The sequence below is a fragment of the Apus apus genome, chromosome 16 (genome assembly GCF_020740795.1).
Source record: "Apus apus isolate bApuApu2 chromosome 16, bApuApu2.pri.cur, whole genome shotgun sequence".
In the NCBI taxonomy this organism is placed as follows: Eukaryota; Metazoa; Chordata; class Aves; order Apodiformes; family Apodidae; genus Apus; species Apus apus.
In genome coordinates, this window is record NC_067297.1 from 9,839,723 (window position 1) to 9,867,672 (window position 27,950).

Below are 27,950 nucleotides of genomic sequence, written 5' to 3' on the forward strand. Positions count from 1 at the left end.
AAATGAGACCTCATTCTGTTCCAGTCACTTACGTGTGCTTTGCAAATGAAAGTCATTAGTGTAGACAGCAGCTGGACTCCAAAAGGGATATGAGATAGGCTGGGCACCTGAATGCATTTTGTTTAGATTATGGGTTTGGGATTTTTTTTTTTCCTTAATTCATGGGTAATGCTTTCAGAGTGCTTTCTAGCACCTAACTGACTTTGTAACCTAGATCCTGCTGATTGTTAATGGTGCTGTGTTCCTGCGGTGTTTAGAGGCTCCTGAGCTTGTGTTATGGAAAAGGTACATCTCAAGGCAGAGACTGCAGAGTTGGGAGTGATTATTTGTGTAGATGCTTTCTGGTTTAGAATGTTTTCATCAGAGGACTGTAAGCCTGATTACTCTGGTTGTCACAGAGCCAGCATTTGTAGGACTCCTTTTGGTGAACAACTGTAGATACAGTTTGCTTTTCAAAGTGTCCCATTTTTAAAAGATACATATTTTTTCAAAGAGATAAAAAATAATTTAAAAAAAATGTATTAATTATTTAACTGAGTTAACTTGCAAAATGTCACCAACAACAATATTCATTATAATATTCTGGGGGCTACTGCAGTATAAACATCTACAACAAGTCAGACTAAGTGGGGGTCAAGCTGATCAAATGCATTTCAGTGAAACAAAAGCTACAAATCAGATATCCTTGGAAACCCCAAAAACTTTTACTTGTGACAGAATTAGAATTAGTCTTACATAGATGTTATTTATACTCTGGAATTAATAAATAATCTGTTTCAAGAAGAACTTGAAACTAGTGCTTCGCTATTTGGTGACAGGGAATATAAAAATAGGTTTATAATGGGAAAGACTAATTTAGTGAAGTGATAATTTTATAATAATAATATGCTTATTCATAATATATATAGTGCCATCTCTTCTTCATTCCTTTGTGTATACAAAGTGCCCCATTCTTTTTATCTTATGTAAATTACTACCTTGCATTGTGACAAATTGTACTTATCCTTAATAAGCAGTAACTAGTAACTACATGGCAGAGTCCTATCTTTAATGGCCTGGTAACAATGCAAGAAAGATTGGTCAAAAGTATCGGAACCAGTCCTTTTCTCTGGCATGTGAACTGGAGACAGCCTGTGAATATCTTCATTGAATACAAAAGCCTAAAAAATATCCTCTAGCTCTGAATATACAGAGATGTTTTCCTGAAAAGAGAACTGCAGAAATGACAGGGATAGATTTGTGTGTTTAGGAGGTGAGATGAGGGTGGAAAAGTAGTCTAATGCAAATCAGAGTGGATTTTTTTTTATTTATTTAGATGAGTGAGTTTTGGGAAACTTTAGTACCTCTATAAAATCAATTATACACATCTCTCTTTTGAGAAGATTTATTAAGCTTATTCAGAAGTTTTATAGATGTCTCAAAACTACTAGGGAAAATTAATTACATTCTGGAAGCAACATGATTTATTTTGAGATGTATTAAGGATGCTGCAAGTGTTTCCAACCTTGAATAAATCATTTCACATATTTTTAACTACCTGTCTAGGAATCTTGAAATGAGAAACAGACATAATAAATAATTTATTGTGCAGAACAGAAGCAAACATGCATATTACACCCTTTGATTTCCAAATGTGTCTTACTGAGCAAAGCCCTGTAATTCAGTAGAGCTTTGCAATATATTGTTGTTTCACCAATGTCTTAAAATAAACTTATATACACTGAACCTGAGCTGTCCTCAGTGGCCAGTGAAACCAGAGGGTAGTTTTCTAGCAATAGCAACGTCAGCTTTACAATTCAGTGCTCTCAAGTCAAAAGCTTTCTTTTCAGGTCCTAAAGCCTGTTTTATAAGGGGCAGCTTTCTCATCACAAGTTAAGAGTTTTGAAACGGGTCCAGTATGTGTCAATGGCATCAGACATTTTCTGAAGGGATTTCTAAGCAAGCCAGAAAGAAATTCAAGGGGTTTTATTGGGTGAATGCTAAAAGGAAAATACTGCAAAAGTGAGACAAGAAACATGGAAAGGAGATGGTATGGACAGCTCCTTAGGGAGAAAAATGAGGATGAGTCTTTCAAATTTCTGAGCAGGCAAGAACACACACAAACAGTAGAGTTCTATGTTTAGGAAAGTGGGATTTGACTATTCTCTGACAAAACTATGAGGAATGTGTTGCAGAACTGGAGGGTTGGTGTAAAACAGAATTAATTTTTTGGGTGCAGGGATCCATCTAACCTATGCTCTTCTGTGATCTTATCCACGAGATGCTGAATGAGACACATGTGTGAACATTCATCCTGAGGGTCTTGTTCTGGATTATATTTCTGTGAAAGAAAATCAAGACTGGATTTTGATAAGAACAATGAGCCTGTAGCATCTTTTGAAGAAAATAACATTTCTGGATTTTGAACACCAGCCTCCCATAGTGCAACTTGACTGCCTTCACTTTTGTTGTACCAAGTACATGACAGAGGGGAGATGTTAGTAAGTAGTCTGTATTGCTGGTGCATGGACCCAAACTTTCTCTGGTCCTTACTTTCATAGAATGGAACAGATAGTATTTCTCTCTTTTCCTAGTCATTCTGTAAATATTCCTTTCATAGAAACAGTACACAAGTGCCCTTTTTCCTAGAGCCTTGCTGGCACCCTGCTTTATGACGCTGTAATAGTCACTTACTTGGCATACCACGGACTGTGGTGAAGTGATCCCTGTTTCTTTATTTCTCTCCCAAAAAACGAGTGATAGTATTGTTATAGCAACATGGCATGCTGAGGATAGCAGGGCTCATTTTCTCTTCTCCTTCTGTTCCAATTGAGAGGAAATTCTCTGCTATGATGCCCTTAAAGAAACAGTGTCTTGACTGTGAGTTAAGTGATTCCAGGAGCAGAGCTAGTGTGAGTAAGTCAAATGGAAGTCCACTAGGTCTTAAATACCTGTCTAAGGCTGATGAGTTTTCTATTGCTATTGGCTTGATGAAACTTCATTTTTAACCTTTGGGAGTACAATGTTCTGGTGAGACTTGCATCTTCTTTGCTTTCAAAGTGACTTCACAGAACACAAAACTAGTAAGAAGAACATTTCCAATGGCTGGTTGAATTAATTTTGAACTCACTTGTATCAAACTGACTTGCATTCAAAACAGACCTTGCAGATGAGAGCGGGCAATTTGCATAGACGTAACAATTTGAAGAAGGGATACAGAAGAACTTTTTAAAAGCCACATGAAATGCATGACCTCAGTCTCTGACCATGGGTAAAATCCATGAAATTCTGAATTCTTAGATCTTTGACCGTCTCTCTTGCTTAAGTCCACTTATTCAGAATTGAAAATATCCTGTTCTATCATGGGATAAATAGGTACTCTTCTAAACAGGTTTGGAAAATTAATAAACTTTTGAAAATGTGAATATATTATATTGCTTTGTTGTAATTAGTTGGAGTATGTATTGCAAGTAACATTTTTAAGAGCAGGTTTCTTTTTAAGTTAGAGATTAATATGAATTATTGAAATAATGGGTTAAAATATTTTAAATTGGATTATATTATTTTAGATTATATTTTGCTATGAATTTGTTTTGTCTAGTGTTACATTTAGCCATTTTTGGTTTTTTACCAGAAAATAGTGTTTTCCTGCATTACCAGTATCAGTAATATTTAGTTTCTATTTTAATTAATCCCCTCTTCAGAGAAGAGCACATCCCACAACAGTGTTGTGGCACTGATCAGTCAATGCATAACCAAATATGATAATGCCTCTGATATATACTATCATACTGACTGACCCAGTTTCCAAATTTCCATCTAACTTTTCTCTACTTCAAGGACAAACTTCATGAACATTTGACATCAGATAATTCATTCTAACTGTATGTACCAGAGCTATTACCTACCTGCTAATACAAGCAGGATTTGCTGATGGCACTACCTACTATTTGACTCTCCAATGCTCTTCAAGGCTTTTCTTCCCTTGAAAATGGTTTGGTTTTTTTTTTCTAGGTGGAGTGAAAGTTAATTAGTGTACTGTTCTACAGAGCTGCAGAACATACATATGTATAGTGATAGCTCTGTCAGAAACAGTCTCCTAGAGGGAAGGTCTTCAAATTAGCCTTCAGAATGTCCTGTCAGATTAAATTTTTTGTGTGTGTACCATTGTAGTGAATCTCCTCTAGCAGTCACTCTATTGACTTCCAGGCTGATAATTTTGGAAGAGGAAGAATGTCTTTATTTAACAAAACCTTGGGGGTGATTTTTTTGTCCCCTTTACCCACAATTCTCTTCCTTGGAAATGCCCTCCTTGCCTATGTTCTGTACAGGGAATTGTGCCTTGTCCCAGATCTTGCATGAAGGATTTGGTATGCCCATGGCAGCTGATCTTCTAGCTTATACCAACATCTATTTTCAACAGCTGAGCAAGAAACTTCGAAAACAAAGAGGAGGAGGTGTCAGGGCTTTGTGCTCAGGAAACAGCCTCTCCAAAGGAGGCCACTTGCACTTTCTATCCCCATGAACTGGGCAAAGACTGGGGCATGTTACATGTGGGTTGGAGGGTTTGTGCTGTCTTTCCCCAGACTAGCCCTGTTAGGACAAGCTCTTGATCATGTTTATAATAAAATAACACTGTGATTCCTAAAACACAACAGGAAGTTTTTTTTGGTTTTTTTGTTGAAATATAGCTGAATTACAAGATTTGCCATGAGTTTTATGCAATCCTAATAGACTGTAATCCTTATAATATGACAGGTTTGTGACTGAGATTGCTAAAATATTTATGCCTGGCATCTTTTATTTTTTAATATATTTGTTTTCTATCTCTTAAGTGAAAGCAATACATCAATAGAGAAGTAGAGATCTCTTAGCAGCAGCCAGCCCTTGAGCCACCAGGGAAGGCTGTATTTTTTTGTGTGTTTTGTTTTAATAATACATATTATACTGGTTTTCTTCCATATTTCCTGACTGTGAAAGGTTCCAAGGTAATCTTTGTAGCCCAGAGGGGAGACTGGCATTTTTTCTTTTTAGAAGCCTCTGCTACAATTTCATATTTTTTTTTTCCCAGCTTTGCATTGACCTTCTGCAATTCTGCATAGTCTCAGGGCTCTTCCTACACACCCCACTACGGCCCACTGATAAGGAATAGATTTAAGTACTTAAATCAGTTGTCACTCCTTCCCCCCAGTTCTTTAGCATGGTTGTTTTCATTGTTAGATTGTGCTCTTGCAGCACGTGTGTCCTGCCATCACCAGTTCTCTCACAGTAGGAACCATGGCAGGGCCCTTGCTTATTTAGACTCTCTAAAAACTGCCTTGAGTTACAAAGGCAATTCCTGTTCAAAGGAATATGCAGTAGAGGGTGATACACACAGTGCTACCTTTATTGTGGACTTGAAATAGGACTTCAAAGGAAAAATCTGTGTAAAGAATCTTTGTGCAAAATGGCTCATGAAGTGCTAATTTAAACCCAGTTGAATCCACAAACTGAATTTTTCATTGCCATGTTTATTGATTCATCGTTTACCTCTCTGCAATTTGGGAATAAACCAGTGTGATTTTCAGAATGATAGCACTGTGTGCACATTTTGTGCAGCAGAAATTCCAGCTACAGTTGGAAAATGTTCTTAATGAAATAGATATGTCTTTCCCCTGCCTTAAACTAATTAAAACCCAAACAAAATCCCCCACCTAAAACGGTTTAAAAGGTGAAAGTGGTATCTGTGACTTTTGACCAATTATCTAGAAATACCTTGATCTAAGAGCTAAGTGGGGAGGGGTCAGATCTGCTCTTGTACTAGAAATCTCCAGGGAACTGTGTTGTGCTGGGGATCCCATGGATGAGTACGATCCTTCCAAATCAGCATGGCCTGATTATCATCTGTGGGACTTTTATCCTGAGTCTCAAATAATGTAAATCTAGTGTTAACTTCTGTCTGTTGTGTTAGAAAGCTCAATTAGGTTTTGCAGGTTTTCCAATACTGAGTTTTAGCCCCGTTGTCAAAATACCAACGTTTATTGTATGCTGAATGGTGGTGTTATGCTGTGTTGTAAAATCCTTACTTGCAGAATCATGGGGATTCCTGAAACTATGGCTCACACTTCTGTTTTTTTAAAGAATGAGGGGAAAGTCAATGTTTGATAAATGTGTATTTTATTTTCTTGGATTCCCTTTCTGCAGCTTTTCTCTCTCCAGAGTGGTTTCTTCAGCCTTTGTGTATTTTATCACTCTCAGCACTTTATCATCTAGCTATTTTTTCCATTGTGTTGATGTTTTTGTTGCCTGATAAAACAGCTTTTATTTCTTAGCAGATTTTGTCCTACCAGCTGGTAGCCAGGGATACCTTTTTACTTTTAGAAACAATTGCCCATTGGTCACTTCTTTCTATTGAATTTTAAAAAGTGGCAAATGATTTAGAGTATTAACAGTTTTGGCTGCTTACTACTAGGCTGTTACTACAGTAGTAAAAAATGTCAGTCATTGCCACAAGTAAGATTCCTGTATGTCAGCTCACTAAAACTTCTTAAAACTTCTATTTTCCAAAGAGCAGTCAGCTTCCAAAAATCATGACACAAACTACAAAGTCATAATATATAAAATAAAAGAAATATGTATTTTAAGTTCCCATATTCTGTTTTATGACATTTAACTTTGAGCACCGATAGGGGCACATTGAGGGGGTTCTCACATTTGAATTCCACAGTAGGGTGGTTAGAACAATTGCAAGCTGTGATGAGAAGTCTATAATTCCTTCTCATCTTTCTTTTGTTAATATACACAATTAGAAAACAGCCCAAGCAAATGCATGGAATATGAGGCTGAAAGGAAGTGCAGTTACTAGTTTTTGCAGGATTTATATGTGGAGAGTATTACCAGCTGCCTTGGGGTTCCTGAAAAATAGCTCTGTCTAGGAGAGCAATGGACAGGGAGGTTTTTGTGTAATTCCAAGTGATCTCCATTTCTGCTTGCTTGAATCAGCCAAGCTCTCTTCTGTGGCTCTTGCAATATTAAAATCATACCCATAACTGTGCTCTGACATGCACTAGGGTTAACTGCTGCAGCTGGATACAGACAACATTGCGTGTACCCTACATTAAGGACACAGAATAATTTTGGGCAGTGTCATTTTTGTATTAATTGAACTCCTTTCTGCATCAGTGGCTTCACCGAGCTATTAGGGTTTGCCTGCAGGAGAACTCCTTGCTATTATTTAGCAAATGTTGCTTTGGTAGCCACTCTTGCAGATGACAGAAAAGTGGTTAAATATGTATGTCAGTGTAGATGTATAGTGTTCAGCTTGAGATTTTATGTATATAACAAAAATCTCTATTTGAATTGGTTTGTGAATATGTATTTTTTGCCTACAGCAACTCTTTGGAGCAAGACAGGCTTTAATGTCCATTAAAGAATCTGAACCTTTTATTTAAAAATTTACGTTTTCTTTACTGTAGACCTGTTTCTGTAAACCTTAAGTAATGTCATGAGGAATCAGTGGAACTGCTTCTATGAGTGAGAGGGAACACTTATGAAGTGTTGCCCAGGGAAGCTGTGGATGTCCCATCCCTGGAAGTGTCCAAGGCCAGGCTGGATGGGGCAGAAAGCAACCTGGTCTAGTGGGAGATGTCCCTGTCCATGCATGGGGGTTGAAACTAGATGATCTTTAAGGTCCTTTCTGACCTAAACCAGCCTATGATATTTAAAAAAAAAAAAAAAAGGTTGGTACGCTCAGGAGTTTTCCAGAGAAGACTGTTATATGTTGTTTTTTCTCCCTCTTTGATGCTATTTTTTGACTATCTGACATACAAGGACAAACACAGCATATATTGATACATGGGCCTTTAAAAAAAAATTTGGACAAGATAATATAATGGTACAGCTTGCCATAAATTGCTCCTGTCTTACCTCCTAGAGGGAGCTGCATATAGACAAGGCATGAGAGAATTCCTGTATAGGAGAACTAAATATTCACAATTTCTGTGATATCCAGAAAATTATTTTATCTGCAGCTATGAGAAGTTGCTAGGGAACAGTGCTAACTCATTTTCACTGATCAGTCTTTGTTAGCACTGTTGAGATAATGTCTTTCATTGCTCAGTGATATTGCTGTTTCATTTTTTGCAGTAGGATGTGATTTGAAAATACCTCAGAACTGTCCTGTCTATGAAGTCTGATATAAAGTTTCTAGTAAAGAAGCTTTTTAAAATCACCCTCAAGCACCAAATCCTTCACCAAGAGTGTTGTGACTTTCAGGGTGTCACTGTAAAGAACAAAAAGGGCAGATTCAGTGTCAAGCACAGGGGCTGCAGAAGGTGAGCCCTCACTCAGGAGTATTAGGCTCGCAGGTGTTTGGGCAGTTGAGACTCTCCAGGAGAGGACAGGAACATTTTTGGAGATTCTTTTGAGATAAACATACATCTGCATTGATGATATTATTGTGATTGCTAATACATTTTAGCTTCAGCCTTGAAACATTTGCTTTAAGGTGTTCACTCATTCTCACTGAACATCAGGCAGCTAGTAGTCACCTTGAAGGGAGTTTGGGCAGTGGCTGTTGATCTGCTGGAGAATTCTCCTTGGTAAGTCAAAATTCTTGGTCTTTTGATTGCTAGCAGCATCTTGCCATTCAAGCCTTGTAAAAAGGTGATTAGCCAAGTCAGAGCTCTGGAAGTAGTATCTTCATCCCTCAATAATTGTGCCTTGTTGTGTGACTTCAGTAGAAAGAGGTCCTGCCAAATAAGATAAAGCCAAATAAATAGTCTTACCAACGTTGTTGCTTTTTGATATATCCATATATAGAGAATATATAGCTCTGTTTGTGTTTCTGCAGCTGTTTGGTTTGGAAGACTCATACTTCATGGTCCACCAGCCCTCACCTCTTTATTCACTGTTCTCCTAATGCTCTCAACCAATTTAAGTGAATCCAGAAGGATTTCTCCACTTTTTGCTTGCACATCTAGCATAAAAAACATTTATGCACTCACATAAGCACACACATATGAATGTTTCTACAGCACTTAAAAAAATTAAAATCTTTCATAATGCTGTGTACTGTTTTACTCCCCTTGCAGTGGATAACTAGGTAATCACTCATCACACCTCTCTTGTGGTCTAGGTGTTTCTCTGGCGGTTGCTTACAGCCAGATTCACTCACATGCTTGCTGTGGTATGATAGCTATTTCCTACCATTTTTTTCACTGTGAAATGGGCCAAATGGCACTCTCCTCACTGCACAGAGTCCCCAGTATTGTGCTTTGTTTTTCCATCCTTTCTTAAGTCAAAGCCTAATTTTAAAATGTTAAAATTTTAGAAGCTTTGGCGATGGCTGGCCAGGAAAGGAAGGGATGCATTGCATTGTTTTTTTTTTATAAGTAGTTTAGAAAAATTTATTTCAGACCCTACATAATATTTTTGCATTCATTTTATAAACAGTAGTTGGAAAGAGTCCATAGGTCTCCCAGCTGCTTTAAATCAGCAGGTAGCATTATTTATCTTTGTCTTTCATTTCTGTAAACAAACACCTTCCTTCACACCCTTGAATACATAAATCTTTTGTTTTATTTAGTATTGTTGCTCAAGATTGCCCAGTTATCTATGCCTAGGGAAAAGTGTTGCATGGCTGAGAGAGGTGACAGTCAGTGTTATGTTACAACACTGCATTTACTGAGTAGTTTGGGGTAAAAAAGAGACCATGGGCTACCTGCCCACCTTGACTTCTGAGTATTGACCTTAAGACAGTATCTCCTCTTAAATATCTCTGTGATTGTTTCAGAATTTGTATTGAGATGTGGCTATGGGCAGGAGCACTGGCTTGGCACTTAAAGCCATAATACCCTTTTAGAACAGAAACACTGTCAGTTGTAACAGTGGTGTCTTGTCTATGTCAAAACTAAGGTTTTGCCTGCTAGCAGCAGACACTTCTGTAGTGCCACTTCAGGTTGCAATGCTGTTCTTTTCCTCTCTTTCACTGCTTTGCCACTCATTTGCCATCATGTACAGTCTCCAAGAGGAAACTGGTGGAAGGGTCCACCAGCCAGGCTGCTGGCTGCCACAGACACAAAGTTAACAACTAATTTGTTTCTGACTCTTCCTTCATGTTGGGGATGCCAAGGTGACTGCTGCCAGGGTCCCTGCAGAGGCACGGTGCTATTGTTGTTACTGACATAACTCCTAAGGTTTGCATCCTGAGCTATAATACAGGGTTTTTCTAAAACAAAAAGATCCAGTTCTGCAGGCCAGGTAGGGTTCTGGTTCCCACTAAGCATCATGCCCTCTCATAGCTTGTTTAGTAAGTGAATAGAGGTCAGAGCTACAAACTCTACATTTGTTTCTGATTCAAATTGATTTGTATGCGTTATTTCATTTTAATTCTCCAGAGACACATGCACTTTACATCTTGAGAGATGTGTTTTTAATAAGGACTTTCTTCTTGAAAGCTACAGAAATAAAATCTAAATCTGTGTGTATATATATATCTGCAAATTGTGTGCATGTACATAAACTGTGAGCACAACAGGCAATTTTGTCAAGTCCAAGAGATGGATATTATGAAGAGATCTATTTTATTTAACTCCTGGTATGCACAATTCAACTTTTGAAGCCTACAATAGGTCTTGTGCCCTTTCACTAATTAAATTTTGTTGTAAATTCACCTGGGCTCTGTTTTTGTAATATCTCCATTTGAGTTTAGTGTCTGGGTGGAATGTTTTTTCCTCCTGAAATGTTAATTAGATGGCGAACATGTTATGCTTTGGAAAAACTGAATTGCAAACCCATAGATAAACAGATTGATTTAATTTTAATCTGCTTTCATGGTGATGCATAATGATAACTGGTTTCTGTCTCACAGGGCTGAAAACCACAGACCTTAATAAGAGTTTGTGGGTATATTATACAGCTTAAATAGCTTATGTTGTGCTAGACCGCTCTCCATAAATTATTCTAACTCCATCAGTATCTCAGGGACTCCCGATTCTCTTCTGCTGTGGATTTTCAATCAGTGAAACTATTAGTATAATCTGAAGAAACTTCGAGGCATCTTCTCTGAAAACAACTGACAACACTGGTTTGTACTTGAAACGTTCAATGGGGAAAACAAAACAAAAAATGCCTTGCAGAAGCCAACTACGTACATTTAATTCTGGCATCCGAATCCTACCTTCTATAAGCTATGCCAAAATTTATTATGAAATTAGAAGCCAGACTTTAAGATGTTCAATATGAAATTTCTTACTACATGACCTAAATTTTGCCATTTGTCATTCCTCTTGCACTGAGAAAACTGCAATTTAGATTAGTCGTTCTAGAAGAGTTTGTTTAAATGGGCCCTTCTCAAATACACTTCCCTCCACTGAAAGAGTTTAGACTATGAAGACTTTCTCTGGATAGGGAAAACATTTTTTAATGGTCTTTATTTTTTCAGGGATTCATGACAGGCACAAATCTAGAAAGCCTTTGTGCACTGAGTTTTTATCCACCCACTGCAAATAGGCCTTAAGTCTAACAAAACCAAGCTGAGTACTGCTTGTTTTCTCAATGACAGACACCTTTTATTTTTTATTTATTTTCAAAGAGATGAGTCTCTTTCAGGCTCTAATTCTGTCCTATTTTAGCTTCTGCCATGGAAAGCAATGAAACTGCAGAAGGAGGCAAAAGAGGAGTATGGTCTTAAAGTGTATCCACTGAGCATGTTGTACATAGAATAAGTGGTGGAAATGCTGGGAATCGAAGTTCCAACCAGTCCTGCTTGCACTGTGGAGGAGAGGAGGAAGTTTATTTCAGGAGGTGAAACATCAGTATGCAAATATCAGACTGAAGTTTTTCTGTTGTCAAAATGGCCTAATTTTATGAAACCTCCAGCAACAGAACAACCTCAGATACTGCAGAGGATGACCACATTCAATGTGCTCAGAGTGTTAGCTTTTGAGACAGTAGTGATCATTCTGTGTGAATAGTTCCCTAGCTTAGCCGTGCCAAAATTACTGTCCAGATTTTTAGATCCCATGGTAACATCCAGTCCTATGCTACCCTGATTTTTCAAACTATGACGTTTAACTCTGGTCTTCAAAAAGACCCTGATGAGGTCTGTCAGGCCATGGTGAAGAGACTGGAGGGTGACTATTTTAGCTGTTCAGCCTCTTCAAAGCTAGCATCAATGAAAACCCAGGAAATACAAACTAGATGTTTCCACCTCCATTAGCTGTACTTTCTTGTCGGATCAGGAGGTGATGTCACTGGAAAGAGCCTGCATGAAGAACAACCTGTGACACAGCCATCAATCAGGGGCTCAGGGCAGTGGCATATATTTACAGATTAGGACTTGTGAGGGGTATTGTGTTGCTGTCTTAGATCAGTTCATTGGACTTTCCAGTGAGTAGAAATGGACCCAATTTCTTTGTCTTATGAAGACCTATGGTCAGTTTTGTTTATAGTCACATTTTGCTTTGTCTTTGGTTTCAAATGGACTGGCAGGGGAAAAGCCTCTCCCACACCTATCACTGTTGTCACAGGCCAAAGGTGGTGAATATTAAAGTGAAAAATGCCATCCTGTACAGCTGAACACTACTTTATTTTTACTCCATTGCTGGGCTAAGATTAGGCTCTGAGCAGGAAAACACTAAAGGTAAACAGAAAAAGAAACCCCCTCAAGTTATTTCTGAAGGGCTTTGGGAAGATATGGTGACACGGCAAATTCAGAGCCCATGGTGATGTTAGGTGCCTAGAAGTCGTCAAAAATGTACCCCCTCTGCACACAATTTATCTGCCACCTTCTAGTCGCCACTGGTAACAAGATGATAACCAGAGGCTGCACCTGTGTTAACAGCCTCTCTTTTCTTTTTTATTCCTTTGATGTTTAAAGTAGCTCACTTTCTGAGAAGAAGCATGAAAGGTTCCCACAGATCTTTGCCCTGAGCACTCACAGTAATAGAAAACTTGATTCATGGGTCTAAAACATCTTTATTTAGACCTGTTAGGGGGTTAGGTTCCCTGTTTATTTGCACTTTGGTTTGGAGTGGAGGGATGTGTGATATTTCTATGCTGCATGAGGGACATTGTCAGGAGTAAAATGTGGAGATGGGAGTCCTGCCCATGGCAGGTTCTCTGCAGGCCTTTCATGCTCCTTGTCTGTGATCCCTGCACATCTTGAGGGTGAAATTCTTGAGTGCTCTTTCTCTCTCTTTCCCTTCCCTGTGGTGCTTCAGACCAGACGCTTTGTTGACATTGTACCATAGCACTTAGCAGCACACATGTTGTAATGCTGTTATTTTTCACCAGCCAGCTGTTCCACTTTATACAACACTTAAGTAACAATTTCACAGCCATTACCAGCCTGCAGTAATGACATGGGCTGAAAGCTAAGCGTTAACTGGTCGTAAACTGCAAAAACTGGGAGATGCTAAAACAGACACTTTGATAAATGAGAAAGGACATTGCCAGCATTTTAATTGGTCAAGTTGAATCCTCTTTTGTCACTAGAGTAAACCTAGTGTTTAGGGAGTCATGAAGCAGAATTGAGAATGGCTATCTTTATGCACTTTGGAAATGTATTTCCTTGATTTCAGGTGTGATATGTTGATTTTGGGAGTCCCATCTATGTTTTTTTCTTTCTATTTCTTTTTATTTGTACCCTGTCAGCATGGATGCATTTTCAGGGACTGAGAAATCCCAAGGGCATTGTTTGCCATGATTGATTTGGTGCAAGGGGTGAGTCCCAGTAACCGATGTGCTGCACTGTGAACAGTGATCCAGAGGTAAAGAATAGCTTGTAGAAACACCTATGAAATTGTTTAATTGGACAGGTTTCTTGTTTGGAAGAAAAAGTTAAACAACAAAAAAAACCACCACCAAACCCAGAAGCAACCATGATTGAAATGTTTACATTTTGTTTCCTCTTTTCCAAATTACAGTCTGGCCCAAAGTGAAGTGATGGGCACAAAGTACGCAGACAACTTTACTTTTGGTGGTCCAGCCATGGTGTTTCAAGCAAACATGTAATCTTTTATACTAAGACTGTTAACTGTGAGCAAATATATATATAAAAAAAGCTCCTTCCTGTGTATCGCAGTGGGGAAAATTTAGTAGGCTGAACTGTGGCTGAACTGAGAGGCTGTCTCATGAGCACTCTCAAGAGCAGCTGAAGGGTCGAAGACCCAGCTTGCTCTGTGACAGCCAGGCAATTCAATAAAGCAAATTTGCAAGCAAGTAATTGAGCTCCGACAGCAGTTAGAGTGTTTTCACCTCAGGTGTCTTCAGTTTTATCTGTTGACAAATAACATACCTTAATTTATTATTAACCCTATTTAGTCCAGGTCATTCTCTGGTAATTGCAAAGTGCCACTACCATTGTAAATTGGGTGAATAAAATTCTGCAGTTCTACACCACTGGCAATCACAGCATTGAGACATCCTAGAGGAAAAAGCTTTTCTTGGGATCATGAAAACGAAGCTTTTGTGCTAATTATAGAAGTATATTTAACTGATTCTTAAAAAATCCTCCTAATATCTAATTCTGTGGAAAACAACAATCTCGTGGGGTTTTTTTGTTTGTTTGTTTTTTGTAAAATTAAGGCTTTGGGGCTTATGATAGAAGACTACACTAGAGCTTATAAAAAACTCTTAAGAAATCCTGAGCCATAGACTGTAATTATCCCAAGGAGTGTACACAGGAATCTGCATTTGTTTTGAAAAACAGAAATCAGTGCAAGATGGTGGTTTGTAATTACATAAAGTGTACGACAAGGACAGACAAACTCTTACCGGTTTTGTGTCCATTTTTCTGGTTTACTTCATCACTGGCACTTAAAAGAATTCAGAGAGGATATAAGAGGATGGTGCCTGTTATGTGTCCATACACTTATTTTAGTCTGTTTTTTAATGTATTTTAAGATCAAAGTGAGAAATTTCCCCAGTTTTCAGGGTGTGGCTGTTTACTTAGCAGTACTGAGACCCTGCACAGCTTTCTCAATTGCAGTAAAGCCTCTGCATATGTGCTAGCAGAGCAAGGTAGGATATGTTGCTCTCTAAGGCTGTGTTGTTCTTGATTCCCTACTGGTTTTGTTAATAAAACCTATAAAAATATAGCAGTTGTATAGTCTATGTAATCAGTGTAATCTGTTGTGTGTTTTTAAGTAGCAATTTGTAACAAAGCAATTGCTTGTAACCTCCAGTCATGAGAAAATATTGCTTTTATGTAAGGCTACCATCTGTTTAGGTTTCCAGGACATGTATGCTTCCCCCCTCCCTGAAATGTTGTCCAAGAGAATTCAAGGGTTTAATATCTTTGTTCAGGAATTCCGAATGTCTCGCAGCAGGACCAGTGTTCCTGCACGTGTCCCAGGGAAGGCTCCATGATATGCAGGAATCTTAGCTATACTCATTGGCATGAGCAGACTGGGGAGTCAGCTAGATGGCCGAGATCCCACACCAGCACTTTCTAATCACCCATAATCAACTACTGGAGAGACAGTGACAGCATTAGAGAGCTAGAAGGGTATGAGTTTCTTAATCAGAGCAAGTTTAACTTGGGAAGATTTGAGCCACCTGTGTTTCACTGTAAAGTGGGAGCAGTTTTTCTATCATTTGTCTTATTTGACATCCAGCAGTTTTCCTTTCTTGAGGTGGAACAGAAAGGCAGGAGCAGAAGCTGGTCTCTAGGAATAGCTAAAGACATGACAAGAAATGTGGCATCCAGATTGTCTAGCTTTTTTTCTGTCTTCTGATCTTTGTCTAAGATGCTAGCAGTGCAGTCTAATTTCCACTCGTCTTTGACCACTGACCTCTTGTCCTTGAAGGAGGTTTGCGGTCTAGGAGCGGTAACTGCACCTGCTTAAAATATGTTTTGTGAAACTAGCATGGAAGAACTTGAGCACAAATTTGCAGCCTGCATGTGTACTAAGGAAATTGCAGTCACTGCTTTTTAGTTTAGTGATAGAAGAAATGAGATATAACCCTTTGTCCAAATACAGTTGAAGAAATTCTTTGGCTTTTTATTCTGAAAACATCTGTGTGGATTTTGTCCTTCAAAGATTTCACAAGTAATTTCATGCAGAGGCAGAGATGATAGTGCTTGTTTTACTGATATTAGCATCTCTGCATGGCAGCAGCTGTTTATACAGAAAATCTCATACCTTTTTGTTCTTTTGCCCAGAATTGAGAACTTGACATACACTGAATGGATTTTGTGCATGAGATTTAAGCAAATATAATTAAACTTTCATTTCCTGACAGCTCATATATGAGGCTGTTTGACCACTGTGGACTTTTTGTTATTGTAAACACATTCAGAAACCAAAAGTTTACACCAGAAGCTCCTAATTCAGTAAACTGGCCAACATTATATAGCTGTAGACTAATTCATTAGTGCTTTAGGATACATAATTAGATATTTAGATGGAGAAAGGGAGAGAACAAATTAGGGATTGCAACACCTGCTAAGAGGAAACAAAATAGATTTTTTTCTTTGTTTTTTAGATATATATTGTTCCTCTTCTCCACTGGGTGATTCAAAATCAGAAATATTTTGCTAACACATGACAACCAGAACATAATTCTCAGTAGGAGCCAGCCCAGTTGTCATCACTGTAACATTTTCTCATGCAGCTTTACCTATCATTTAACCTCATACATGGAATGAGACTCCTCAAGAAACCCCTCACTTTTGGAAAAATTGAAATATTTATAATATTTTTATGATCTTAGCTGATCAGACTGCTAAACCCAACAGTATTATAAGAAAATGAAGAAATATGGACACAGAAAGATGACTAAAATTAGAGCAAATATATGAAAAGTCATATTTGAGTAATATGAGGTGGGGTGGGGAGAAAACAAGGTAGATTTTGCTTCTGGTATGAGATATAACAGTGTTTTTCCAGCTCCCCACTCTAGATATATGCCCCAGTAACAAACAGATTTATTTTGAGGACAAAACCGATACTTTACTCTCCAATACAATAATTTCTATTTAAAAGAGAGCCTTAACACAGTGGTACCCAGAGTGTGGATTATGATAAAGCAGGAGCGTGAGGAGGGTGCTCCAGAATATATCTACTCTACAATTTATCTATGCCTAAAGCTGTAATTATCATTAGCTCAATAAGATTTCTGTCTTGATACAACTTTTTTGAATTATGGAATTCTTAATTAATTCTCTCATCTCTTTTCCTTGTGATACTTTTGAACTCTAATGAGCGGCAGCATTTTCTGTGGGACAGTAATGAGAAAATAATGAAGAAATAAGTAACAGATTAAGCTGACATTTTGTATCTAATCAGAGAAATATCCTCTTGTTTCTCCTAGGGCGAAGGTGAAGAAAGGTGTGAATATCTTCAGTGTAAGAGCCAGCAGCCCATACATGTGGGACATCAGAGAGAGCATGGATTATACTGGGAAATATCCACCAGCTGTTATTGTTTGCCAGAGGAAATCTGCTGCCTCTGAAAACAGGTAGGTCATTTCCAGCAGTCTACCTTTTAATAACTGATGGTTGTTTTTCCTTTTCAAAGAATTTTGCCATGTTTTTAATAAGTCTTATTTTAGTTCCTGATGAATATGCTTTTGGAAAAGCTGTGTCTGTCTTTATTTTGTGGTGCAATGCTAATTCTACCACGTGCACTTTAAACAAAGAGTTATTCAATCCTAAAAATCAAAGAAAGATAAGATTTACAGGAAATATTATTTTTACATCACATTTTGAAGAACACTTCCCATATCTTAGAACTTGGTTGCAACTAGTTTAATCTCTTCAAATTATTTGCTGCCAGGCATGCTAACAGGGGGTGATTATAGGGCTGTTTGTAGTGGAGTGTTTTTTGGTTTTGTTTTGTGGTTTGTTTGTTTTTAATTACTATTGTTTGGGAGTTTTTATGAGCTGGGGTTTGGCTATGTGGTATTTTTTGTTTTGGTGGTTTTGGGTTTTGTTTTGGGAGGGTCATTGTGGATTCTGTGTACTTACACATACAGAGTGTAAGCATTGCTTCATATTTATTAAAATAAATGTGAGCTTAGATGCATATTAGATTTTATTTGAAAGAAAATCAAGTGTAGACAAGGTGTATGTGTAACTCATATAACTTCTGGTTTGGTTTATTCTACCTGAGTTCCCAGCTGAGATTTTGTGGTTTTCTCACTTTTGAGAATGTCTTCCTGTTTGTAAACAAATGTAGGATATTTGCAATATATTTCTCAGTGTGCTGCTTTCTTTGTTAAATTTAGTCATATCTACTAATTTCCAGAAGTAAGATCAAGCATTGTATGGGAAGAGTGTGCTCAGCATTTTTTTTTAAAGCAAGTCTTTCTTTATCAATATACGTTTGGTGTCACTAAATATGCACCGTGGATAACAACTAAATATTGATGTCTGCTTCCAGATTGTTTGTCTCCATTGTTTATTTAGAAATTCAACAAACTCTGTTTGCATATTGTTTAATTACTTTTAAAAATCAGAGATCTGATCACATGAATGCAAAGGTGGTAATGTTAATTAACTAAAGATTGAATACTTTTGTGTTTCTGATAGCTTTACATGGATCAGAAAATACTGTTAATAAAGCTAACTTACTGTGACAGGTGTAATTTCATGGTTTAAGGAGGCACTTCTGCAAGTGACAAACTTATCCAGGATGGTTGAGCATTTCTTTCTTGAAGTCTGAAATATATCAGTCATTTTATTTGGAGAGTTTTTGGCACCAAAAGACCATAGTAACAGGATTAACATAAAAATATTATCACAGCCAGCAGGGTGTTTTAGAATGAATATTAACAACAAATATTATGAGTCTGTATGAGAATAACTAATTAAGCCCATCTGTCAAATATGATGTGAAGTTCTCAATGCCTTGCTTATTATGGGCTTGCAAGAGTGTTCCATATTAGTGGTGAAGCAATTATAAAGTTCTCCCCAATTCTTCTGATTTCAATCTCGGGCAATAGTAACTTTGTAATACTCTAAATCCGGACCCATGAGATTATTAGATGAAGTTACTACTTGTAGCATCTGTACAGAACTTTGTTCTCTGACAAGCATTTATCTGCCATCCCTCTGTTGTAATGTAGACAACCAAAAAAAAACAAACAAAAAAAATAGAAAATAGTATGATGGGAATTAACCAGTGGCTCAGAAATATCCCTTGGGAAGCACTTAAACAGCGATTGAATAAGGGAGATACTTCCTCATATGTGCCATCCTTTACTTCTTTCCTTTGGAAGGTAGCTGACCTTTCCTTAAATCCTCAGGTAATGAGGTGAATAAAATAGGTGAAATTAAAGGAGTATTGTATTTAGGGGATATTTTCTTGGGTTAACGCTGTTTCTCATGGTACCCAAAACTGAACATCTCTGCTGTGCTGGTGATAACTGAGAAGAATGACCAAAAGTGGAAGGTCTGGATTTGTGTCGGTTCTTCTATATTTTTTTTTGGACTGGATGGATGTTAGGTGGGATGGGTTTGGAAAATTATTGAGGTGGCTAAAACATGCAGATTTATTGCATTTTCCTCATCTGCAAAAAATGATTGATAACACTTTGCTGTATCCATAGCTGCTGTGGAGATATTAAGCAAAATGTTTTGATAAGGTACTAATGGGTATCATGATACTCTTAAAATAATTTATTAACTTTAGATTTTTGATACAAATATTTGTTATTCCATTGGCGAATACGTTATTTCCTCTCTGTGCCTTATGGTAGGCACCAGGCCATTGCTCCAAGCAAGTGCAAAATATTTAGAGAAAGCTTGGCCATCTCTGTGCAGAACCTTAATGTCTGGTTGTGAGCATTTGCTGCCTTGTCTCCAAATGTATTGGAACTGCATCATGGATAAGCTTTGTTCAGCGATTTCCTTCTCCTGTGCTTATTCTTGGAAATGTTGCAAAGGTAGCATTTCTTTTGATGCTTTCCCACTTGGGTTACAGTTCTATAGCACTGGAGGAGATGCTGGTCCTGCTTTTTTGGTAGAGAAACTGATTTTCCTTTAGAACGAGTGACTGAATCAGTCTGTGATAATATTGACACAGTAAGAGACCAGGACAGTATTTTCTGGGCTGTATCCCTCACATATTCTTGTGTGTCTCTTTTTTATTTTTTTCATTATACTGTATTTATGCATAATTTTCTTAAGACTTTTATAATACAAGAAATTAATCGGATACTAGATAATAACAGGACAGGAAAACATATGGCAGCAGTGCCTTGATTTTCCTACACAGTACTTTCTTTTTATTACATTTATAGCATTATCCTTAGTGCCCTATATTTTTCATTTTCAAATCCAGTTATTTAACATTTAGTTTTCATGTCATAACAGCCATGAGCTATTGCCTCATTCTTTTACTTGTTGCATCTGCCAGTAAGTTTGATAGACTCTCAAGAGTGCTGTAATACTAAAATGCTTGTTAGGCAATAAAATCAATGAATTTAACATAAATAACAGTGTAATAGCCACAATAATTACATGTCTTGCTGGTGTTCATCAACATGCTTCATAAAAATAGTTTTATGTTTTACATTACCAGTAGTTTTTTGGTTTTTTTTTCTTTGCTATTCCACTAAAGGTGTATTATTGCTTGGAAAGAATTTTTTCCATGCAATAGAATGCATGATGAAGTAAAAATTATTTCTAGTGTATATTGTCCTAACACATCATGTGTGAATCACATGAATTTGGGTTTGTCATCATGAAACAAAAGCAAGAAAAAGACTTTAGAAATCATATATGCTTTCAGATGGCATATATGCAAGCATGGTATAAAATAGCTGGACAGGCAGAGTGGGTCAAGGGTTGGGCTAGGCTGGGTGTTTGGGGATTTTTATGGTAACCCAAGAGATGACCTGATTATTTTTTTTCTTCAAAAGATAAAGTGATGTGTGAGTTCAGAGCAAAAAAGGTTTATTATTGGGTGGGAGGAGAGCAAAGAGAGAAGGGAGATACCTTTAATTCTGAAAATAATAGTTCAGCCCTAAAAAACTGGGTATTCACTCAGCATCATTGATGCTGATATGTTAAGATATATATTATCAGGTAGATATAATGTATTAATTTGATTCTGAAATGCCAGAGTTTAATGCCATTGATACTTCCTAGACGTATGGGAATTTATCAACTCTAAATGTATTTATCCCCGGTAGCTTTAGAGTTTCATACGGTGTATCATTTGGGTTTTTCTTTTACATTTCTGTGTTATTTGAAAGCTCTAGGGTTCTAAGAATGATGATGTGAAAGTAACTAAACATCTCAGAAGTCATGCTTACATTCCATTGTTTGAAAGCAATTAATTTCAATCTTCTATTTCTCATTTCCCATTTGAAAACTTAAATATGCACTCAGAGATGTTGAGACCTTTTGAAACGTTGAGGTAAAATAAATTTGTATTAACCAAACCTCAGTGCATCATTCTTTCACATGCTGACCCACTTTTTTCATTTCTTAAAAAGAAAACTATTTTATTTATCAAGAACTGCAGAATCTTTCTTGAAATCATCCTACTCAATGCTAATATACTGGAAAAAAAGGTTTATGGTTATCACTTTGAAGCAAATTAAAAGAAAAGAGATGAAATATTAACCATCAACTGTTAGAAAAAGGCTGATTAGCCTTTGTCACTAGTTTGAAACATTCATTCATTTTTTTTAAAAAAAAAAGGACTGCAGGAAAGCACTCTAAAGGCATATAGATAATCTTTTGGCATCTTAGAGGTGGACTTTGTTCCTGTATCTCTAATATTTGCATGATAAAATATTGTTCCTTCATTCCGGTATTATCCTTTTAAAACATTAATGTGCAGCTATATAGCAGAACGTCCTGCAGTCAGTGACGTTCAGAACTACATCATTGCTAGATGTATATCATCTTAAGACAAGTAATAAAGGTGAAGTACACCTAAAATGTGACTTGACATGACTTGACAGTTCACAAGAAGATAGAAAAAATCAGGAAAATAAAGGAGATGATCAGTAAAACCTGTACTACTTATACTCCTATGTTACCTCTCCATCACCTGTAGGATTTTGTTGCCATTCACTGGCTGTCAACCATCCCCAATACAAATGCCTCATCCAACTCTGCTGCCTGCTCTAGGCTGTCCACCTCTGTGTATTCAGAAACCTTGGAAAGAAATTCTGTATCCTCTACAACATCACAGCAGAAGATAACCTGAGAAGGTGTTTCTTAGTTTCAGTTGGACCAGTTCCATGTTTCACATTTGCTAACATCAGGTTAACCTCTCCCCACTCATTTCAGTTGTTACCCCTGGGTAGAGCTTTGAACAGAAGGGATTTTGACTGCAGGAAGAATGCTTTGTAAGGAGGGATGGGTTTAATTTCCTGTCTAGCTCATCTGAAGGGGGAAGGATATCCCCTTTGTATTTTTTTATTAAATTTTATTATTTTTTTATTTATATACACAAATAATGATGCAAAGCAAGGATCCAAAAAGTACTGTATATATGAAGTTGCCTCGTGATATCAAAACTGAACATATAACAGATATTCACTATTCCCTTGCTCATGAGTTTAGCTAGGAATTTGAGAATAGGTGTGCTGTCTTACTGTCTTCATCAACATTTTTTTGTGGTAACTCCAAAGGTAGGAGTTTGTTCAATGAACCTGAGAAATCATGGGAAAAATTCTGATTATTCCTGTGCTCCTGTAACTAGAGAATATATTATAATCCTTACAGGGAAAAAAAGAGAGTTATACTTTTGGAATTTCAGGATGTTCTCAAGACAGGGTTTTCTATGATGTGCTGGTAATTAGACTTGTTTTCTTTGATATATAGTAACTTCTATAAAATGAGATTCTATAGCATGATGATAAGCACAACTTTCTGAAAATGCCAGCAGCTGTCTAGAGGGAGGCTTCTGAAGATGCTGTAATTGCTCAGATTAAATTATCTGCCTCTGTAAAATCTACAAACAAGAAATAATAGTAAGTGTTTAAATTCTTTTCGTTGAGAGTTCTTGACATGCAGAAATGAGAATCATATAATTGGAAGGAAAGAGTTCTTGGCATGTAGAACTGGGAATCAAACAATTGGAGGGAAAAACTCTAAGCCTAAGCAATTTGAGAACAAGTCAGTGACACAGAGAGCAGATCACTCTCAAGTACATTGGTTTCTGGTCCTCTCTTTTCTCTTTTTCCCTGAGTGATATGTGTCTTATAGGTATTTCTGCCACCTCCCTCACAGAGGAGGTGTCTTTCTTTTTGTATGATGTTGAAGTAGGTAAGGGACAGTTCCATCAGTCTGGACAACCTCAAGCACATTTAGTTCCTTTCTTTTTACCCTGGTTATACCCAGCGTGATAAATACCTTTTTAAATTTCTGGAGAAAGTATTCCCCTTAAGAGTTGTTGTCATCATCATGATGCTTGCTCTGTTTGTGGTACTTAGCACTGTAGTTCTTAAACCTTTAGTAGCCCCAAGGTTCAGAATAAGAATTCCAGTGGGACAAAACCAGTTTGCTAACTGTTACAAAAGAGACAGCAAGTAAGTAATCTCCTGTCTATTAAAAACCTAATATGAAATGCAAAAGTGTGTCTTGTGACATTATCACTAATGGTGCTGTTGATTTTCTTTTCCTTAGAGGAAATCTTGTAAGAAGTAACGCTAATTACTGAGAGAGTTGGAAAGTGAGTGGATGACTTAAAATATGAGCTGAGGCTGAAAATAGACCTGTTGCTGTTGAGTCATGGGGATTCCTATTTTCTGGTTGAAAAAAGTCATTAGTTCTAGCTGTAACATATAAGTTGACATACAGCAGAGTGTGGATCAGAAGGTTAAGAGAATTATGTTGTACAAACTAGCATCCATATAAATTGTAAAGCTAATCCAAAGTAAATTCTAAATGCTAGTACAAAGCTGAAGTTCACTGGGATTTGAGTAATTTTATGGATTCAGCTCTTAATGTACAGATTTATTAATTACATGAACAAGTTAGATTTACAATATTGAAGATCTGTGGATAGTTTATATGAACTGATGATACAGATATAACTCATCCTCTAATTATTTTGCCTTGGTCACCTTTTGGCCTTTGAACCTCCTCTATGAGTAAGATAGGGCTGCTGCCCCAGCTTGATAGGGGTGCAGAGAGGGCATGGGCTAATATGTAAGGACAATTCTGACACTAACACAAAACATCACCTATGAGGGTTTATGTGCATGAACTGAAATGGAGTTCCATAGGTAGGCTCAGGATGAGCTCCATTTAATTTGGTAGAGTGAGCAGGGAGCTGCTCTGAGCTAATCACTAAGACAATGAGGAAGTAGGTGCTATGTGGGTTTATGATGCACTGTAACTGCACAAGCTTTAATAACTTGCCCTGGGTCATGTGGGAAGTGTGACAGAGCAGGAGGTATGTAGATATTCTCCTCGTGTCTGCTAGTCCCTTGAGAGTCAACTTGCACCAAAGGCTATTTTATTTCTTCTACTCAAGAAAAACCTTTCCTCCCAGGCATTTGTGTAGAATTCTTTGGAACTGGTTCTGTGTCTTAGACCTCTTTTCTAAGAGTTTCTGTTAACTTCTATACCAAAAGAAGAAATCAGGCTTTGTTAGGACAATAGGATGCCTTGTCTTTTATTGATTCCACCATACAAACACGCATATATGTAAAAATCAGCCACAGGACAGAAAACTGGGGTTGTAAGATTCCACAGGCAAAGCTGTCTGTGATCACTGGATATTTTGGGTTACATGAAAGGAGTGTGTAATGCGATTCATTCCTCCCCTGCATGGTAATGTGCAACAAGCAGCACTTCCACCTCTGCCAACACACTCCATCTTCTGCAAATGTTTTCCAGCCTAAGGTGTAATCTGCAGTATAAATTTTTAGTGTTATATAGAGCTGTTTTAATGTTCAATGCACTTCAATTTGCATCTCTATTAAAGTCTGAATCTTTCAATTTGAAATCCATCCTCATTGTGTAAGTTTATGAATCATGGTGTTTATGTATGTTGTTTTGACATAAAACTGAGCAGAGGAATGCTTGGAAAAGATGTTACATAAGAAGGTAGACAAAACTATATTTTAGAGTGTGTGGGAGTAGGGAACCAGGCTGTGTCTTCCATGGCAAGTAAGGGAGCCAAGAAGACTGGCTTGTTGCATGATTCTTTGGAAAATACAGGAATAATTACAGGGTCTGTTCTGTTTATTACTTAGGAATTCTGAGAGTTTTTCCATGTAAGAAGTATGAATATGCTTTCACATTAGGTACTCTTTAAAATTTGAATAATTGACAGCTCTGCTGTTTTGCCCTTGATACAAGACCAGCCTGGGAGGTCATGATGCAAGGTCACAATCCACTAGTGAATGCAACCATCTGATACAAAGACTGTCTACCACTTATTCTGCATTTATGCTGATGATACAAAGATGTAGGGATCTGCTGGCTCTGATGTTTCTGTGGTTAAAGTTCCTTGTCAGGTTGGTAGTTGAAAGATGGCCTGTAAATATGTTAAGATTATTCTTGGTTTCAGGAATTACCTGAAGCTAATATTCAAATGTGCAATTAGCTGAATGAATGACTAGTCCCTCTATCTTTGCTTGACTTAAATTTTTCTCTGGCATATTACAAGAATGCATGCCTGCCTTGTCCTCAGCTTTAGCTGAAGTATTAGTGGAATACCTTTGATGTTGACAAGATACCATATTTTTTCCAAGTCTTGATTCACTGGAAGCTTTCCTAAGTCTTGGTTTTGTGAACTTCAGAACAGGGACTGTGGAACAGGACAGCAATTCCATTTATAATGCTGAATGTTAGGCTATATTACTTCATCTTCTATGCATCACGCTGCCTTTCTAAATCAACTGTAAAATTAATCCCATAACATCTGTTTCTGATATTCATATAATTCCAGCTTCAGCTGTACCTTAATGCACCAGTCTGCATAGTAGACTGCATAGTACCATTGGCAATGCAGATGTGCTCTTATCCCACATTAAACATGAAGGCTTTCGTACCAAGAGACCAAGAAATATATGTCTGTGTGGCACAGAGTATAGCCACATGCAAGTCACAACTTGACTGTGACATGGTGGCATGTGCTCATTCAGCAAGCCCTGGGCTCAGAACAAGCAGTATTCTAGAAAACAGGACTATAACATATTCACTGAGAGCTCAGAAGAGTGTAAAGTGCTGAGTGGAACTTCTTCATTTTCAGTTTATTTGAATCTTACATCTAATTTTATACTAGAAAGAAAATAATTACCTTGAATAATTTAAAATCCAATTAATCTATTCCTAAGTGGCAAATATTGTACCTGGAAACAGATCGATTATGAAGTGTTTCCTCTGAGATGCATTTTCCTGTTAATTGTTGAAGCAATTAATTTTCTTACAAACTCATGGAGATCTTTGTGTGAAGTAGTTAGGGCAAAGAAAGCAAAAGGCTTATAAGGGAACAAAAGAAGACTGTAATACTTTATTATTGTCACAGAATTAAGAAATGCAATGTACATGCAATGTGTTATGTATTGTACATACATTATGCATTTGTCAACATCCATAATGGAGAAGCTTTCAAAAGTTGCAGAAATTAGGACGTCTTAGAACTAATCTTTCATACATATTCATTAAAACCAGTTTTACTTACATGAACACTTGGTTCTTTTTCCGTAGGATTATGAACAGAGAAGAATTTGGCAGACAAATTATGAGAATTCTCTTTATTTTTCAAAATTGTGTGTGTGTGTGTCTCTTGCTCCCCAAGACTTATGGTTTGGAAAAATGTGGGCAGATTTTTATAGGGAAAACAAAATGCAGTTCTGCATTTTGGATGCACGATCCAAAGTTTATCCAAAATGATACCTACCTTGCCAGTGTTTGAATCCTCGCTTGAAAGCATAAGAAATATCTTTCTGTTTATTTTGGATAAACCACAAATAAAGATTTTAATCTACAGTTTTATTGCAAGTTGTACCCACATTGAGAAAGTCCTAATGAGTTGCTAATGGTAATCCAGATGCTTCTGTCAAGAAGATAGGAAATGCAGAATAATTAAGTTATAAAACTTAAGACAGGTACAACAAGTCTTAGAATTATTTGCTGGCAAGCAGAATCCCATGTATATAGATCTGCTGGCCAGCTGGGTGAAAGAGGGGTCAGCAGATCCTCATCCCCTTTTCACTCTAGAGACTATTTACTTTTCCATAACAACAAAAAAATAAATAAAATAAATGGAATTTTTGGAAGTGGAGAAGGAAGAGATGTGCTATGGGCCTTAAAGAAAGCAAATATTTAGATGGAGACTAAGAGGAAAAGACAATATTTGTATTAATGTGAACTTTATAATGAAATGTGGGGCTAAACTACAATTCTTGATTTGCAGCCCTAACATTCATTTAATATAGTTTTAATAAATGCAGACCAGCTAGAGCAGTCCGTAAATGCAGCTAAAAATCTGGTAGTAACAGTTAAAATACTTTACAGATGGATGTTAATACTGTGTTGCTTGCTCAGGTTCCCTAGTTCTAGAGCACTGGAGCTATGAATGATCTGCTTTTCCTGCTGTTTAGGAGTCTTTCTTTTAGCTGAGGTGCTTCAGAGAGGGGAGGGGCATTCCTGGGAGCTAATGTGGCCATTCTCTCACCTGTAAGCAGAGCAAAATTGTGTGTGTTTGAGCTTTTTCTTGGTTCTCTCTTTCTATATTCACTTTTTCTGCAGAGCTGAGTCTCACAGGTGGGATGTTATCAGGGCAAATGTGTCCTGGGCACTAACCAAACCATGCTAGGACACTGCCAAGGAACAGAATCAGGTGGCAGGACAGAGGGAAGAAAGGAATGCTGCTTTCCTTATGCCAAAGGGGAGAGATGATGATGATGTGAGCAGGGGGTCAGGTTCAGTGCCACAGCACACAGAGGAGCCCCATGGCCAACTGAGAGGCACTAATCTTCCAGGGAAAGCAGCAAGGCTGTTAAGACCTGCCTGCTGTCTGCCTCCAAAATCAGGCCAATCACCAGCTACAGTGTGCCACGCTCTA

At 37.5% G+C, this 27,950-nt stretch overlaps 1 protein-coding gene across 2 annotated transcripts in view; it reads left to right on the top strand.

Annotated features, from left to right (window-relative positions):
* Positions 1-27,950, top strand: part of LOC127391527 (transmembrane protein 132D-like) — a 231,411-nt gene that overhangs the window by 73,673 nt on the left and 129,788 nt on the right. For both annotated transcript variants that reach the window (XM_051634371.1, XM_051634373.1), the window contains one exon: positions 17,278-17,424. In XM_051634371.1, coding sequence (XP_051490331.1) covers positions 17,278-17,424 — 147 coding nt within the window. The remainder of the gene's footprint in view (positions 1-17,277; positions 17,425-27,950) is intronic.